The 16,253-nt window shown below is 46.4% G+C and overlaps 1 protein-coding gene across 3 annotated transcripts in view; it reads right to left on the bottom strand.

The window, feature by feature from the left end:
- LOC116957775 (septin-2A) overlaps positions 1–15,170 on the bottom strand; it is a 28,565-nt gene extending 13,395 nt beyond the window's left edge. Inside the window, exon 1 of one of the 3 annotated variants that reach the window (XM_032980123.2) lies at positions 14,760–15,170. In XM_032980123.2, the coding sequence (XP_032836014.1) occupies positions 14,760–14,786 (27 nt within the window). In that variant the 5' untranslated portion in view covers positions 14,787–15,170. Of the gene's footprint in view, positions 1–10,443; positions 10,837–14,759 lie in introns of those variants that run through there. The other 2 variants (XM_076072463.1, XM_032980122.2) reach the window with 2 other exon arrangements.
- Between the last annotated feature and the right edge of the window lie 1,083 nt (positions 15,171–16,253).

Here is a 16,253-nt window from a genome sequence, read left to right as displayed (position 1 = left end):
ACGTACTGGACACATGGACAATTTACACTCACAAAACAACACAGTAAGTTAAATAAAACAAGGAAGTAAAATCACTCGTATGCATGGTTTCTGTATAATGCCTTCCAACATGTCTGATAACGCTTCAGGCCGTACAACGAGATGATGCAATCCGCTGTTTTTGTCACCAAGTTTTGGGCAACCCTTCGGTAAATGTGGCCGGTTTCTACCTGGTTAGTTGCTCATAGCAACACAACTATACTCTTTGGTTCTATTCGGTAAAGTCACGTAGGTAAAAAATAAAACAAAAATCACGACGTTTCGGCCACAACACAAGCGGCCTTCATCAGGTGAAGGGACCAGGCTGTCTCGAGGACAGCGTGACTTTACCGAATAGAACCAAAGAGTATGGATCCTTGCAGTCACGAAAGCTTTAAATCTAGAAGCAACACAACTTACACGAAACATCACCAAAATTAGACCATATTTACAAGAGCCCTCGTGACCCCCCAACAACTGTTCTAATCGAATCTCCGATTGCCACGGGTGGCTACATACGTTGCAAAAGAAGTTCAACATACAAACAGACAGATGGACAGATACAGCACATGCACAAACAACAATTTTGGCCTCCGTTTGCTACCCGACTAGGGGACCTTGCTGTGGGAGGTTTATATGTTCGTCCCCTGTTCTGCAAAGGTTTCCTCCAGGCTGGTTCTTTGGTTTCCGTCCATAGCTTAAACTAAAACCACAAACGCTGTAACTGGTATTGGACAAACATCCCAATGCTACAAAACAACCTTCAAATTAAATAACTAGGATTTAACACAGCAGCAACAGCCTGCTACTGCAAACACTTAGCAGGACTCTCCAAGTGAATCTTTCCTGCATAAAAAAATATAATTTCGATTTAAAGCTTTCGTGACTGCAAGGGTTCATCTTCTTTGGTTCTTTCGGTAAAGTCACGTAGAATGAGAATAATTGATAAAATAAAATAACACAATAATATTCTCACGACGTTTCGGCCACAACACAAGCGGCCTTCATCAGGTGAAGGGACGAGACTGTCTGGAGGACAGCGCTGTCCTCCAGACAGGCCGCAGATGATGTACGAATGACTTTCCCCTTTTCTGGATAGCGGTAAAGAAAAGATGCACATCATCTGCGACCGCACCACCCCCGTGCACCATCTCATCACCCCCTGAGCCGTGTTCCTAACAACCCCCCCCCCCCCCACATTCCGGTTTATCCCATTTTCCAATTGATCCGCCGCACTCCCTGCAGAGGTGACTGGCTCCTGTGTTAGGGGGTTACACGGCCTGGTATGCTTCCTTGGCAAGTGCCCAAACGCCGCCGCTTGAGGCTGCTGCATGAAGTATTCTTAGGAACCGCAGACCCCTCCCTGACTCACGGTGACATCCGCTTGGGCTGCGCTTTCGTTGAGAATGCCGAATGGTGTTTACGTTGGTATCTAAACACATTGTGTCTCGACTACACACAATTGATTCTCACAAGGAAAGGGGAAAGGTCAAGACTGCTGTCGGGGTTTGTTTTGTTAATGCTGTACATGCAACGCCACTTTTAGCATTCCAAGAGGGCCCCTAAATTCCATTTGAGTTTTAAGGAGGTAATTTGACAATACTTCACCACGCTGATCAGTGCAGGTTGGTGAGAGCGGGGAGCATAGCCACAGGAAAATAGAAATACAGTACAACAGTGGACTTTTCTGCACTCCCTGTGCCGCCCACCATGTAGCAGACATGGCGAGTGATGATAACCTGTGCTGTGCATGGTGGGGACCCCAAGCAGAGCGCTATCCAGGCTCAAACCTGCTTGGCTTCTGAGATACGGCATGATCGGATGTATTCGGTGCGATCTGGTCATAGTAACGAGCAGAACATTTTACACCGGCACGGCCTTCCCAACACCGGGACCACCGCTGCCACACTAGAACGTCTGGGAGCTTCGCACGATTTCCTCTCGAGATTAACAACTACTTCATCGACGGCTCCACCTTGGAATAACAAACAAGCTCGAGGACTAACTCCAACGTGTCGGTCATCTTACCCCCCTCGCCCCCTTCAAGCCCACCTGCTCCAACCTACCTTTCTGAATTGCGTCTACAACGCTTTCTGTCCAAAATCTATTTCAAACTCTCGACTATGTTAACTCATCCTGCCATCACCTCCTATCTATGCCATCCCGTGTTCGCCTGTATTTAGGTATTCTAAGGCCAAGAGCTCCGTTTCCCGATGCATTGTTAAAGCCCAGCTCTCCCGACATATACCGTATTCTCCGGCTTCTCGACATTTGAAATAATTTTCTCTTTTACAGGTGCCCAGTCCAAGCTGGGGTCAGCAATGATGGGAAATTTACAAAGGAAGTTCGGCAGCCAGATAAATTAAACACTTGCACATTACAAGATACTCCAGAATAAAATATGGAAACTTGTGCCCAGTCGTTTAAGATATAAATATTTGATCACAAAGACAAATTTTCCCCCGTATAGCCCAAACACACTGTTGGGGTAAGACTATTAGAGGCACATATAAAGGCCGCAACGCCACATTAATTGGGTGGGTGACAGCATCATGCCTGGCCGCCTTTGTCTCTCCTCAGTGCTGATGTTTACACACCACACCATGTATTAATTTAAGGCCAAGTCGACCTTGGGGAGGTAAGGATTGGTTCAATTATTCGCCACTGTTATTTGTCATGAGCAGGAATCTAACTCGGGTCGCCGGGTTCACACACGCACACCAGATTGTAAGAACCCACCCCCAATGTTGGTTTTAAAATACAGATAGTCGCCAAGTTCCGACTTACAATATTTCGATCTTACGATGGCGATATGACAAAATAGTAAAATATTTAAAATTTCGCGCGGCAGGCAAACGCAGCAGCGTACGAGGTACGATCCTGTACGTTGGGACGCTGCCGGGATGTACGCATCTCCCGCCTTGTGTGGTGATGCCTCACTCTCACCAGCGGTCGAAGGAGTTAAGTTGTCTCGGTGTTAGTGCGTGTACTGTACCTTGTTTTTTTACTTTACATTTTACTGTGCAATACAGTATTGTAATTAGTAAATACATACAGTATATAGTTTATACAGTACGGTACCGTAAATTGCTCTGTTTTGCTAAATTATCACCATTCTTTAAGACTCCTCGGTAGGAAAGGCCATCTTCGACTTACGATATTTTTGACTTACAATGGAGTTGTCGTAACGCATCTCCATCGTAAGTAGAGGACTACCTGTACAGGAAAAACAATCAGTGTCATATAAACAAATAGTCGGAAGACTACGATTCATTCATGAACATTACTCCTGCCTCGCTGAAAGCTTGACTCGATGCGGGGAAAAAACAGAGCTTGCATAACCACGAGCATCGCATTCCAAAGAGTGCGTTAGGAATTTCCCCGGTTTAATAAGGGGTGGCCCAAACACCACCTCGAGGCATTCACAACATAACTTACACACACACACAAACAGCCCTTTGTCAATCCACTGCTGGATTGAGAATCTCCCCCACACTTTCACCGGTCGTGGGGATTTATATGACCATAATTCACCACGGTGGTAAATGTAGGTTGGTGATAGTGGAGAGCACAAAAGTGGGGCGTAGAAGGACGAACAACGGAAATGGATGCTGCAGATTACCTCTGCTGACTGTACAGCAGAGGCCGGCCGCTGCCTATGACAACCCGGCGTGCACGGCAGTCACCCCTTCTGAGCACTGTGCAAGCTCAACTCTGCTTCGCTTCCGATAACCGATGAGATAGCGGGGGCTCATTCTGGGTGATTTGGTGATGACAGTTGCTGCCCATGAAACGTAGCAATGTGAGCAACGCAAACTGAAGGGGATCCTGAGCGCATTGTTGGCTGCCTTCTTCTTCTTGTCGCTGATGTTGATGGCGAGCAAGAACTAGAATTTTACATTACTAACCCCCCCCCCCCCCACACTTCATGCAAAGCGGGCAGCAACAAACAGCACTGTTGAATGTATGTAAGTTGAACTTCTATCGCACCGGACGTAGCCAACTGTGGTAATCAAAGGTGTGGGGGAAGGGCAACAAAAACTAAACACAAACAGCAGTTCATTATTTTAAAAAATCTAGATGATTTAAAAGTGCACAGCTCCAGTGGCGTCCTAATATCGGAAGGAAAAGCGTTCCAGACGGCCGCAAAAGCGCATCTGAAAGTTGCGCGATGCGGTGACCATCTTTGTTCGATGGCTAAGACGTGGGCGAGCTCTGCGACACGCTCCCACTCGGGGTTGTACCGCGCGTTGTTGGGCACGACGGCCGACGTTCCGCTCTGCGTGCCGGCAGCTTCCTCAGGAACCGATTCGAGCTGCTCACATTCCCTCCCTCGATTAAACGTTGGTTTCCGGCTGCTGTTGGGCGTCTGATGAAGGCCAAACCGACGTCGTTCATCAGCTTCCGAACAGAAAGGGGGGTGGAAACCCAGCGCTGCGGAAAGCGGAATGCAAGTCCAGCGTGTGGCGAGCGCTCAATAACAGGCCCTCGGTGGGCCTCATGGCGTGCAGGAATTTATCGACAAGCCACCCGCATCCTACCCCACTAAAACCTCTGTGGACACACCCGCGTCGCATGAAGAAAAATTCTACTAGCTTTGAATGGAGTAGATTTAAACAGAGATCAGAGGTAAACAAACTTACAAAAATTGTGTCATGCTGTTATCTCACTACCAACATGAGATTGATGGACAGACTTCAAAGCAGACACACATGCATCTGTACATACAAAACAAAGATCCCCCTTATATCCTTAAAAGACTGTTGGGGCAAGTGCTGTTAGTGAGCACCTATGAAAGCCGGAACAGCAAACAAGGCTGTTGGTGGCCAGCACCACGCCTGGCTGCCTTTGTTTCCCCAGTGGTGATGTTTATACGACGCACCAGGTACTCATTTGAGGCTGAGTCGACCTAGGGGAGGCCCAGGACTGTTTCAGATAATCGTCACTGGTGCTGGTCACGAGCGGGAATTGAACTCGGGTCGCCGGGTTCATAGTGCAGCACGCTAACAGCTACACTACAGAATTCATCAAAACTCCCAGCACATGGGAGCCAAAAGTCAGAAATCATCCCAAACAACATGAGGCACAACCCAAAATTACAGCAGAGAGCTCTATCAATCAACCGTGTTTGTCATTGAGAGTTTTTTTTACCATACTTAACGCAATTCCTCACCATGCCACTGATTCAGACATCACTCCCTACTGATAGTAGTCGTGGCCGGGCTCTGAGCAAACACGTGTGCTGACCGCTGGACCAACACAGCCCCCCCCCCCCCATGGATTTAATTACCAAGAGGGCATTATCAAAGGACAGTGTTAACACGAGGATATTTTCTGCTGGTGAATTGGTTGGGTCGGCAGTGGGTGAGGAGTGGCTGTGATAAGCCCCTGTGGCTTGGCCAAGGAAAGAGTGGGGAAGAGAGTCATGTGGTAGTGGTGGTGCTGGTGGGGGCAGGATTTAGGCCAAGCCATCTGGGAACTGCAACCATGGAGGATGGCATCCCAGGAATTCCGAGGCAGAGGCCATAATCTGCCCTGCAGCCCCAAATCACGACATACCACGAACAACAACAGAAAGTGTTCCCATTGTTGGTTTAAGACAGTTGGGACATTTTAACTGTTAATGGAAAGCGAGCCTTGAAGAATGTGAAACCGGCAAAGCATGAGGCGCTTGTTGTACAGTCGGTACAGTGCAGTAGAGCAGCACTCCCTGTGTGGACGTGATGCGTGCACCTGCCTCGACTAGTTTCGAGATTTGAGAGATTTGAAAAGTTTCCTTTTTTCCAAGTCGTCTAAGCAACGAACTACGTGAGCCCATCCATTTAGTACGTACGCACAAATCCCCCCTGTACGCACGCGTACTCTTTACCCTAACCCCAACCTGCATACGGACGCCTGACGCTCCCCCCCGAATCCACGCAGAAACGACCAAGGATTAATAATATTAACGTGTTAATAACGTAATAATATTAACGTGTTATAACGTAATAATAATGTGTTGAAGCAAACAGATAGTCCACCGCCAGTCTAACTAACTCATTAGAAGGCCAATGTAGACAAATTATTATTGAGGCTTCACCCCCCCCCTAGTTTCCTATGCAAACACTGCCAGTAGACCCCCCCATTAGTTTCCTATGCATACACTGCCAGTAGAACCCCCACTAGTTTCCTATCCATACACTGCCAGTAGACCCCCCTAGTTTCCTATGCATACACTGCCAGTAGACCCCCCCCCCCAGTTTCCTATGCATACACTGCCAGTAGACTCCCCCCCTCTAGTTTCCTATCCATACACTGCCAGTAGACCCCCCCCCAGTTTCCTATCCATACACTGCCAGTAGACCCCCCCCCCAGTTTCCTATGCATACACTGCCAGTAGACCCCCTAGTTTCCTATGCATACACTGCCAGTAGACTCCCCCCCTAGTTTCCTATGCAAACACTGCCAGTAGACCCGCCCCCTAGTTTCCTATGCATACACTGCCAGTAGACCCCCTAGTTTCCTATGCATACACTGCCAGTAGACTCCCCCCCTAGTTTCCTATGCAAACACTGCCAGTAGACCCGCCCCCTAGTTTCCTATGCAAACACTGCCAGTAGACCCCCCCCCTAGTTTCCTATGCAAACACTGCCAGTAGACCCGCCCCCTAGTTTCCTATGCATACACTGCCAGTAGACCCCCCTAGTTTCCAATGCATACACTGCCAGTAGACCCCCCCTAGTTTACTATGCATACACTGCCAGTAGAACCCCTAGTTTCCTATGCATACACTGCCAGTAGACCCCCCCCCCCGTTTCCTCGGCAAACACTGCCAGTAGACCCCCCTAGTTTCCTATGCAAACACTGCCAGTAGACCCGCCCCCCAGTTTCCTATGCATACACTGCCAGTAGACCCCCCCGTTTCCTCGGCAAACACTGCCAGTAGACCCCCCCCCAGTATCCTATGCATACACTGCCAGTAGAACCCCCCTAGTTTCCTATGCATACACTGCCAGTAGACCCCCCCCCCCCGTTTCCTATCCATACACTGCCAGTAGACCCCCCCCCCAGTTTCCTATGCATACACTGCCAGTAGACCCCCTAGTTTCCTATGCATACACTGCCAGTAGACTCCCCCCCTAGTTTCCTATGCAAACACTGCCAGTAGACCCGCCCCCTAGTTTCCTATGCAAACACTGCCAGTAGACCCCCCCCTAGTTTCCTATGCAAACACTGCCAGTAGACCCGCCCCCTAGTTTCCTATGCATACACTGCCAGTAGACCCCCCTAGTTTCCAATGCATACACTGCCAGTAGACCCCCCCTAGTTTACTATGCATACACTGCCAGTAGAACCCCTAGTTTCCTATGCATACACTGCCAGTAAACCCCCCCCCCCCCGTTTCCTCGGCAAACACTGCCAGTAGACCCCCCTAGTTTCCTATGCAAACACTGCCAGTAGACCCGCCCCCCAGTTTCCTATGCATACACTGCCAGTAGACCCCCCCGTTTCCTCGACAAACACTGCCAGTAGACCCCCCCCCCCCCAGTATCCTATGCATACACTGCCAGTAGAACCCCCCTAGTTTCCTATGCATACACTGCCAGTAGACCCCCCCCCCCTAGTTTCCTATGCATACACTGCATAGCAAACGAATGCCCGTTAAGCTCATCATTTATTTTGCAAGGAAGAAATACGGTAAGATGTCGTATTCATCGGTATTGCTGGGAATTTTTTTTCAATTTAATTGCGGGCAATCATTCGGAAATTAAGATAATTTTAAAAACGTAAAATCTACAAACACAATGGAAAATACGCTTACAATACGAAGTACACTTAGAACCACCCTTTTGTTAATGCACCACTAGGATGAGGGCCTCCCTACACCGTGGGGATCGTGGGGACTATTTGACCATACTTCACCATGCCTGTCAGTGAGGGTTGACAAAGGTGGGGGAGCACAGATGTGGGGGTGTAGTACGGTACAACAGTGGATTTTGCTGCACTGCCCTCCGATGCCCGTAATGTAGGCCGCACAATATAACGTCATGAATATCGGAATTCAGGTTTCGAAAGTAACTGGTGTAACCGAGTGCAAAACAATATAAATTCTACTGTAGATGATCATGGGAAAATGATCTAGCAGAGACTCACAGCAGGAATTTGAGGCACATTCACAACAACGATGCATCGATTCATGGATTTTTTTTAAATGTACGCTGAGAATGTGCACCGAAGTGCACGTGTGTGGACAATAAGTTATTTACAATGCATTACAATTATTCTTTGTTTTTTTCGGTAAAGTCACGTAGAAATAATAAAAAAAATATTATTTCTACGTGACTTTACCGAAAAAACCAAAGAGTAATTCCTGCAGTCACGAAAGCACCTAATCAAGTTCATCAAAATTATATTGCAAACGTTATCGTTGTACTTGATTGAAGACCACGACTATACTGAAGACAGAAATTCATTGTAAACGTACAAATGAGATGGAATTACAAGTCGACCATTGGGAGACTGACAACAACAGGCCAAGCAAAGAGTGGTCATTCACAAGTAAACATTGTGAGTGATTGAAGTCCAGTCATTTAAAATATGCCATTTGCACCAAGCTGTTGAATGAATTGTGTTTGCAGGAGGCTGGTTTTACTAGGGCCGTCTCCCAGCAGAGCAGGAACCTTTGGTTTATAATAGTTTTGCGAGACTCAGCTGGTCGAGACCAGACCAAAAATGTAAACTCACGTCAATATTGAATGTTCAACATCCAATGCCATTATGTCAAGAGAGAGTCATGGCGTGCCTCCGGAGACTGACAGGACAATTGCGGCGAAGTTGCTGCTACGTTGGCAGTGGTACACAAGCACAATTAACAAAATCAAAACTCAGCAAGTTCATCAATAATACAACCTTAAAAAGATAAAAATATAACAGGAGACGATTCAGGCTATCACTCCCATAGCATGGAAATGATTGATGTATGTGCTACGGTAAAAGGCCATTGCCTGAAATGTCACCTATTATATATTTTTACTTTAAGACAGCGTTATTGATCAGTGTGTTCAGTTTTGTTAAATTAAAACAATAGGATCAGAGCGTCTATATATAAAACACGTTTCCAGTGCTAAGAACACACGAAACAAGTTGGGAACGCTCACGATCGACAAAAAACAGCCTGAACAGGACGAGTAAGCGCTTTCCCCACGTAAAAAGAGTTCCGCCACCACAAATCTTTCACCTGCTCAGCTACTCACCACACTCTCATCTGCTCGCTATCACCACCACCCTTTAACCACAGTCACAGTTCCTATGATCACTGTTCGGTCACAGTTCCTATGATCACTGTTACATTGCATTTATGGCTTTATTTTGGTGATTTCTAAAAGTTTTTTGGTTTGGCCATGTTTTTGTTTATTGTAGTACGGAGTTAGACAGATGGCCTTAATCTAAGTTTTCTTGTTGTTGTTGTTTGACTTGCATCCCACTGGGATTTTTGCACACAGCGTTGGTGTACGGTGCTATTTCAGGAATATTTTGATGTTTTTTCCTGGATTTTCTGTTTGCACATGCACAAAGTCACTTTAAGATGTTTTCTTGTTCATGTTTTAGTTTTTTTGTTTGTTGCGGTTGCACCCGATTAAAGAGCTGAATGGCTCACAGGGCTATACCAAATAAATGAAACTATGAAACTAACTATGAAACCAGTTTACCGCAACATCCCTTTTGTCCACACCACTCTTTCAAAACCACAACCCCAAAGGACATTTCCTCCGTCTGACATGCAACCTCTCATCACCCGATACCTTACCAACTTGACAACACAATCAACACCACCCTTACAACTATCACCAGTCTCTCAGCTGCTTATCACCTCCATCCTCTACCTACTCACCACCACTAACCTCATGTGTACTCACTCCTGTATCCTACTCACCACCACTCTCCATCCTACTATCCAATCTCTATTTTACTCACCGCGACGACCTTCCGACTAAGCAACACGATCCTATTTAATAATAGGGTTTTCCCCCTTTTTTCTGGCAACAAAACTGAAACCTTTTTACAAGGATTCATGTCTGCATTAACCACAATACCTGCAGTCAAAATGCAAACAAAATACATACTATGATAATATATGCATTGTCCTTGAAACTGATTGGTCCACACCAAGGGACGGCTTATTATGTTTTGGTACAGGCAAAGGAGGTCTAATGATGTACGATCCTATTTACCACCACCACCATCCTCCACCCAACACTCTCTCCTCCACACCGCCACCACTCTTTCACATGTTCACAGCCACCTCTCCATTGTTCACAGCATTCTTTCACCACCACAACCCCCACTCTACCATTCCCCTCCATTCCCTCACGCAACTTTCATCACCACCATCCCTGCCCACCATCCCTGCCCACTGCCAGCCTTCAACAGTCAGCAGCCTCTCACCTGCTCACCACTACCGAACAGGGTAGACATGACGGACGCAGGTGGTGAACCGTCGAGAGACCCAAAGGCACGCGCGTGCCTCTCCGCTTCCAGAGGAAAACCAAGTCACGGCACAGGAGAGGAAGAAACAAACTCCGTAGACAACCAGTCAGGTTTCAGCGCCAGAGAAATCAGCCGACTGCTTCAGGTTTCATCACATAGCGGAGACCGGCGCATGAGCGGGGCACACGGAGCAGACACCAGAGGGCTCACTGAACTGGCTGGCTCACTGGACTGGCTGGCTCACTGGACTGGCTGGCTCACTGGACCGCTCGCTCACTCCCACCGTAAACACACACAAAAATGTTCACCCCCCACCCACCCCTTGTGCTCAACAAGCTTTCGCACAAGGAATGCAGACCCCAATGCATCTGCACAGCTGCTAAGCTAAGAGTTCCACCCATTCTTGGGATGGGGGGGGGTTGGCGGTCAAGGAGGAGTGGTTGTGGGGTGGTACGATACGAGAGTGGGTTTGGATTGGTCGGGCCATGGCAAGTGAGATATAAACAACGTAAACATGCAGGAAAAAAATGCCTCCTCCCCATATCCGTCCCTCGACATAAAAATATACAAGTTTTTTTTATTTAACACATCCCATTAGCCTCGCGGTCTTCTTGGAAGTGATTTTTTTTTCAGCAGCATTGGTTTCACATTCGCAAAACTCATTCCTTCAGTCTCTCTCGTCGGATTGCTGCTCTCTGCTGTTTGGAGTTGTTTAAAATGTAAAATATATATATAAGATTGAATAACCAATGCTGACAGTCATTGTTATGTCTGCATGCCCAGTCGGAACGACTTTACTGTCCAGTCGAAGCTGGATTATAAATATAAAATGATAAATTCCAGATATTCTCAATCCACCAATGGATCAAAGTCTCCACACTGTCGGTCCAGAGATTTTTGTTGACCATACTTCACCACGCTTGTCAGCGTAGGTTGGTGAAAAGGCTGGATATAGGCACACCCAGTAGTAGCACCGTTATAAACAACAAGCAAGAACTGCCGAAGACTGAGCCCCAGGGCCCATAACGTGGCCAACCCTTGGAAGTGGATCGAGGAAGACGAGAAACAGAACGGAACATAAGCACAGTAATGGCTTAAGCAACACATGCTTATATTACACCAGTGGGGGGAGAAGGCAAAATAAAATCTATACAAGCACAAGGGGTGTTGCATATATTCAGTTTCTACTGCACGACAGCCAAACAACGGTTTAGCACAGAGGCGTATTTTGCATTTTAACGCTTTTAATCCCACATCCTTCAAATCTGATGCCAGACCGGTCAAATTCAGTTTGCACTGCGTTTGTCTCGTCGTGGCGGCTTGGTGGTTGTGAACAAATATGGCTGGCTGTGTGCGTGGGAACCATCGGTTTGGTAGCTACCAGTTCTCCAATTTCTGAAATGCTGAATAATTATTAGGACTTGCCGGGGTGTGTGTGTGTGCGAGATTGATTTGGAAAGCACATGCAGAGTTGAGCTTGCAATGCGTCTGGACAAGTGAATGTGCCGCATGCCCAAAACGAGCAAGCAGCTTCGCAGCACGGCGTGCATCCCACACCGCTTTCACACCAGCAGCAGTCCTGGTGGTGAAGCATTTCGGAAGCTAGAGAATCTATGTATTTTTTGTATAGCTACCACAGCGGTTGTCACTCTCCATTCAACTCACCACCTTCCACATGAAACGCATTCGATGGGTGACGCTGACGTGTAGGCAGCCGTGCATGAGCACAAAAAACCAAGCCAAAAAAACTCACTTCCGTGAAAACACACTGCAGCCTTAAAAAAAGATATACATATATAAAACAGGCAACGTTTCTGGCAATGGACCTTCTTCACAGCACCCTTCCACACTCTCACATCACTGCTATAGCCAACTTAAACGCATGAAAACTAATGGTGCTGCATAATATGGGTCTGAAAATCCTTAAGGTCAATGGACTAAACCATATGTGGATATAACAGAGCTGAGGTCTGCTTACCCTGTACTGTATACACACCGCAGAGTTGTGTATTGTGACTGACATGATGGGGTTCTCGTTATTTACAGATATCATTACCAGTATTAGCCAAAATGGGTCCTAAAGTGTGCAAGTGGGCACTCCACATATACGGTTTTCAGAGGCAGCCTTTAATGCTGTGAGCATTAGTGACCAGACCGTGCTAGTCCAAATGAGGACAAAACTGACCCAGTCGTCCACCTCTGCATCACTGCTGCCCATTCGGTGACATCTACTCAAATAAAGAGGCCCAGAATTCAGTTTTGCTAACTGCTGTTAGTTTTTTGCAGAATGCACAAAGGCTGAGTGTTTTACACAACTTGTATCCCTAGGCACAATTGTCACAAAACCAAATTATGTACAGTACAGAACTTTGTCAATCCACTGCTGGTTGTCTACGCTTTGCCATGCTCATCAGTGCGAGTCGTTAAGGGGACTGGCTGGTTCAGATATCATTTGCAACTGATGCTATCCGTGGCTGGGAACCCATAGCAGTGCCACTGACCACAGCGCCACCGCTCCACCTCAGCACAGGAATAGCCTATTACAGAAGCAACATTGAAAATAAGATTAACGAGGCCTAAGTGTGTAGGCAGGAACACCGCCAACCAAATTATGCCTAACCAACTCCGTGTCACTGAAATCAAGTTCCTGGAGCTCGTAGGACGTGCAGCGAAACGTCGGACATATTATCAAACAACACGTGGTAACCCGAAAACGCATCGGAGAGCTCGGCAGTATGGTGTTTTACGATGTTACAACATTTTGAGATGCAATTTGCATGACTGACGCAATGTATACAATTGTAGCAAATTAGTCAGTCTGATATTAAGGGCCATGGCCCGAAACGTCGTTCATTATATTTTTTTCCTTTTCAATGAGTCTTATTCGATTCTAGAGTATGGCAATTATCAGGATAAAAAAAAACATGCCTGTCGATATCTGCTAGCGACGAGAGGCCTTGTGTAGTTTTGCTATTCCTTCGCAGTTGAAGACTACATACTACAGTGGTTTAAAATATGGTCCACTGTTATTGACGAATGTACTGAGCGTTTATAAATTAAGATTTTGGCACAACCGACAAAACTTACGCAGTGGCACTTCGAACTGACGATCTCTTGAATGAACTGTGGCATGTGTCCAGCTGAATGCCAAACATTTTTCATATCTAAAAACCCTTGATGTAATAAATGATGGACAGATTGGTATGGCTTCGAGTGTACTTCATATACCAACCATGCTGTCATTCCTGCAAGGGGCAACCGCAAATATTTTGTCCATCCACCCCGATCGTGTTTTGCATATTTGAACTTTACCAGAAGTAAAAAAAACGATGTTATGAACCATGTGCTAAATGTATAGCACGTAAATGATGTCACGTTTGTCCACAGAGACACAACACACACTTATGCCAATACACTGCCGGATGAGAGACGGCCATTTGGGGGTTGTTTGACCATACTTCACCACGATGGTCAATGCGGGTTGGTGAAGGGGTGAGCATGGCCGGTTCAGAAGGGTTTGTCTTTTCCGGTATTCCAGGTCTGTATCATTCCGCAACCGTCATTTCTTGCTATTCCATTGTTTATGTTGTAAATTAGTCCACCACACACTAAATGGGTTTAGTATTACGGTTTTAAAATATAACATAATTCAATTTGATCCCATTGTATTAAATTTCCATTCCGTTTGCTCCATTATATAGCATTTGCTGATGCCAGCTTTGGCCGATCTCCTGGCTAATGCTTGAGTGGACGATAACCAGGCTTCTTCACAGGCGTTATAGGCAGCTTCAAAGCTACGTTGCGTGTCCGCTCTTTTGGCTTCACATCGTCGCCCCTACGAGCCCACGCCAGGCCCTGGCCAGCTCCCCACATTCATTATCGGAATATAATTGGATCGGCCAGAATGTATCCAAGTCCAGCCGGACAGCGTAATTTTAGTTGTAATATTTTAACAAATGTTAACTCCGATTCAGTTTCCGTTTTACTATTACGCGTGCAATAGTATAGGTCACCGTGCCAAGTTTCTAAGATATTTAATGTTTCAGTCGTTCCTGTACAGTGTCTAGAGATGCGTACGGTATTAATAAACTAATATAAATCCAAATAAAATGTATTATCAGAAACGCGAGTAGGTGATTCTTGAGCAACAGTGCAAAGCAGACTATGTCCCGATGCTAGAGTCTGCCACAAAACACCCCGCAACATTATCATCGCGTGTACAGGTAGCAAGCAACACTCGCAACCTCTCAACGATCATCTCAATCCGCTCTCACCTTCGCTTTATCGCCGCCGGGTTGCATCGTGTACTCCCAACGAACGCTAGCGGCTGGTACTTTGTACTAAGAAACCTTTTGGTAAATATAGCTGCACGCAAAACTTGACGGTGTATAAACAACAGAACCTGGAGCCAAACGAGCGGCACTCTCTTCTTTAACGAACACGATTCCAAAGTTTACAACCCAACGTAACTTTCAGAGACGCAAGTTCGACCGCAATAACACTGAAACCACACCGTCCTAAACTAGTTGCGCGTCACTTGAGTCGACTTGTGAGTTTCTGTTTAAACTCGTGCCGCGACTCGCCTTGAGTCGACCACTCCCCGGCACCGTTCACTGCACACGCGTGGGGCCCACGGGGGACCACGCCTCACGCCCTCAGGTTCGGTGCCCCACGCTCGGCCATCTTAGGCAAGGCCACCCCAAACACTTTCCCGCCTTTCACTCGAATGGGGTCGCAGGTTGATGATGTAATAACACAGCTTACATCACTATCAGGGATCAAGTTCCCTACGGAATATGGCCGCCAACTAGTTGTTAGTTTAATGACGCACGGCAGTAGAGACAATCTTTAATTTAGACTCGAGGAATCCGATGAGCTAAGAAGCTCTTTGTTCACAGATGCCCAGTAATTTCCGACGTCGTCAATAATTGTGGCCTAAAAAATCTAATTATAGGCGACGTTTTGGGGAATGGATAATTTTGCATAGCACATACAATGAAATATAAACGGAGTGTTTGCTGATAACTGCGTTGGCAGTGGTGCGCATATAAAAACCTAGATTTGTCAATTAACACTGTTAGTCCTCAAATTGAATAATAGACGTTTTGGACAATACCCTCTTTCATATTCTTGGTTCTTTCGGTAAAGCCACGTAGGTAGAAACCCTGTTGCATAGCACATCATCCATGCGTTTAGATTATTTGGATGCTACAAATTTCCACATGATAAAATCGTAAATAGGCTGGGTGTTGCTGTACGGCAACAGAATGTGAAGCTTCGTGTTCAACATGATCAATATCAGCATCATGAGCCATGATAAGTAGCATAATCATGATCCATGATCAATCCACTGTGGCCTGCTCTCATACAACGGTGGAATAGCAAAACAACACCAACTCTCTCCTGAAGCCCTCTCGTCGTGGCTAGCAGACCTCCGACATTGGCATAATGCTCCTGAACGTGATGCCATCACACGCAATAATGTAGTGGAATCAATCGACTGGTAAATGAAGGCTTCCCTCCAAGTTGTCAACATCTCTCGCGATTCTGCAATCTAATCATCCAGCCCACACGTTGTACGGCTACATTGATCCGTTCTTGTGCATCGATAGTTCAATGTTAATGTGTCACTTTAGTAAGGGACTGTGTGTTGTTATCTTGGTGTGGTCTGGGGCTGTCTTTTTGTTTTTGCTGCCTTGCTCAAGCTGTATAAATCGGTCTTATACATTTTTTGTTCATATTTAGTGACTTCATATTCTTGGTTCTTT

The sequence above is a fragment of the Petromyzon marinus genome, chromosome 38 (genome assembly GCF_048934315.1).
Source record: "Petromyzon marinus isolate PM22_M1 ecotype Great Lakes invasive population chromosome 38, UKy_Petmar_22M1.pri1.0, whole genome shotgun sequence".
Lineage (NCBI taxonomy): Eukaryota > Metazoa > Chordata > Hyperoartia > Petromyzontiformes > Petromyzontidae > Petromyzon > Petromyzon marinus.
The sequence above is the reverse complement of the archived record's forward strand: the minus strand, read 5'-3'. Positions and strand labels throughout refer to the sequence as shown.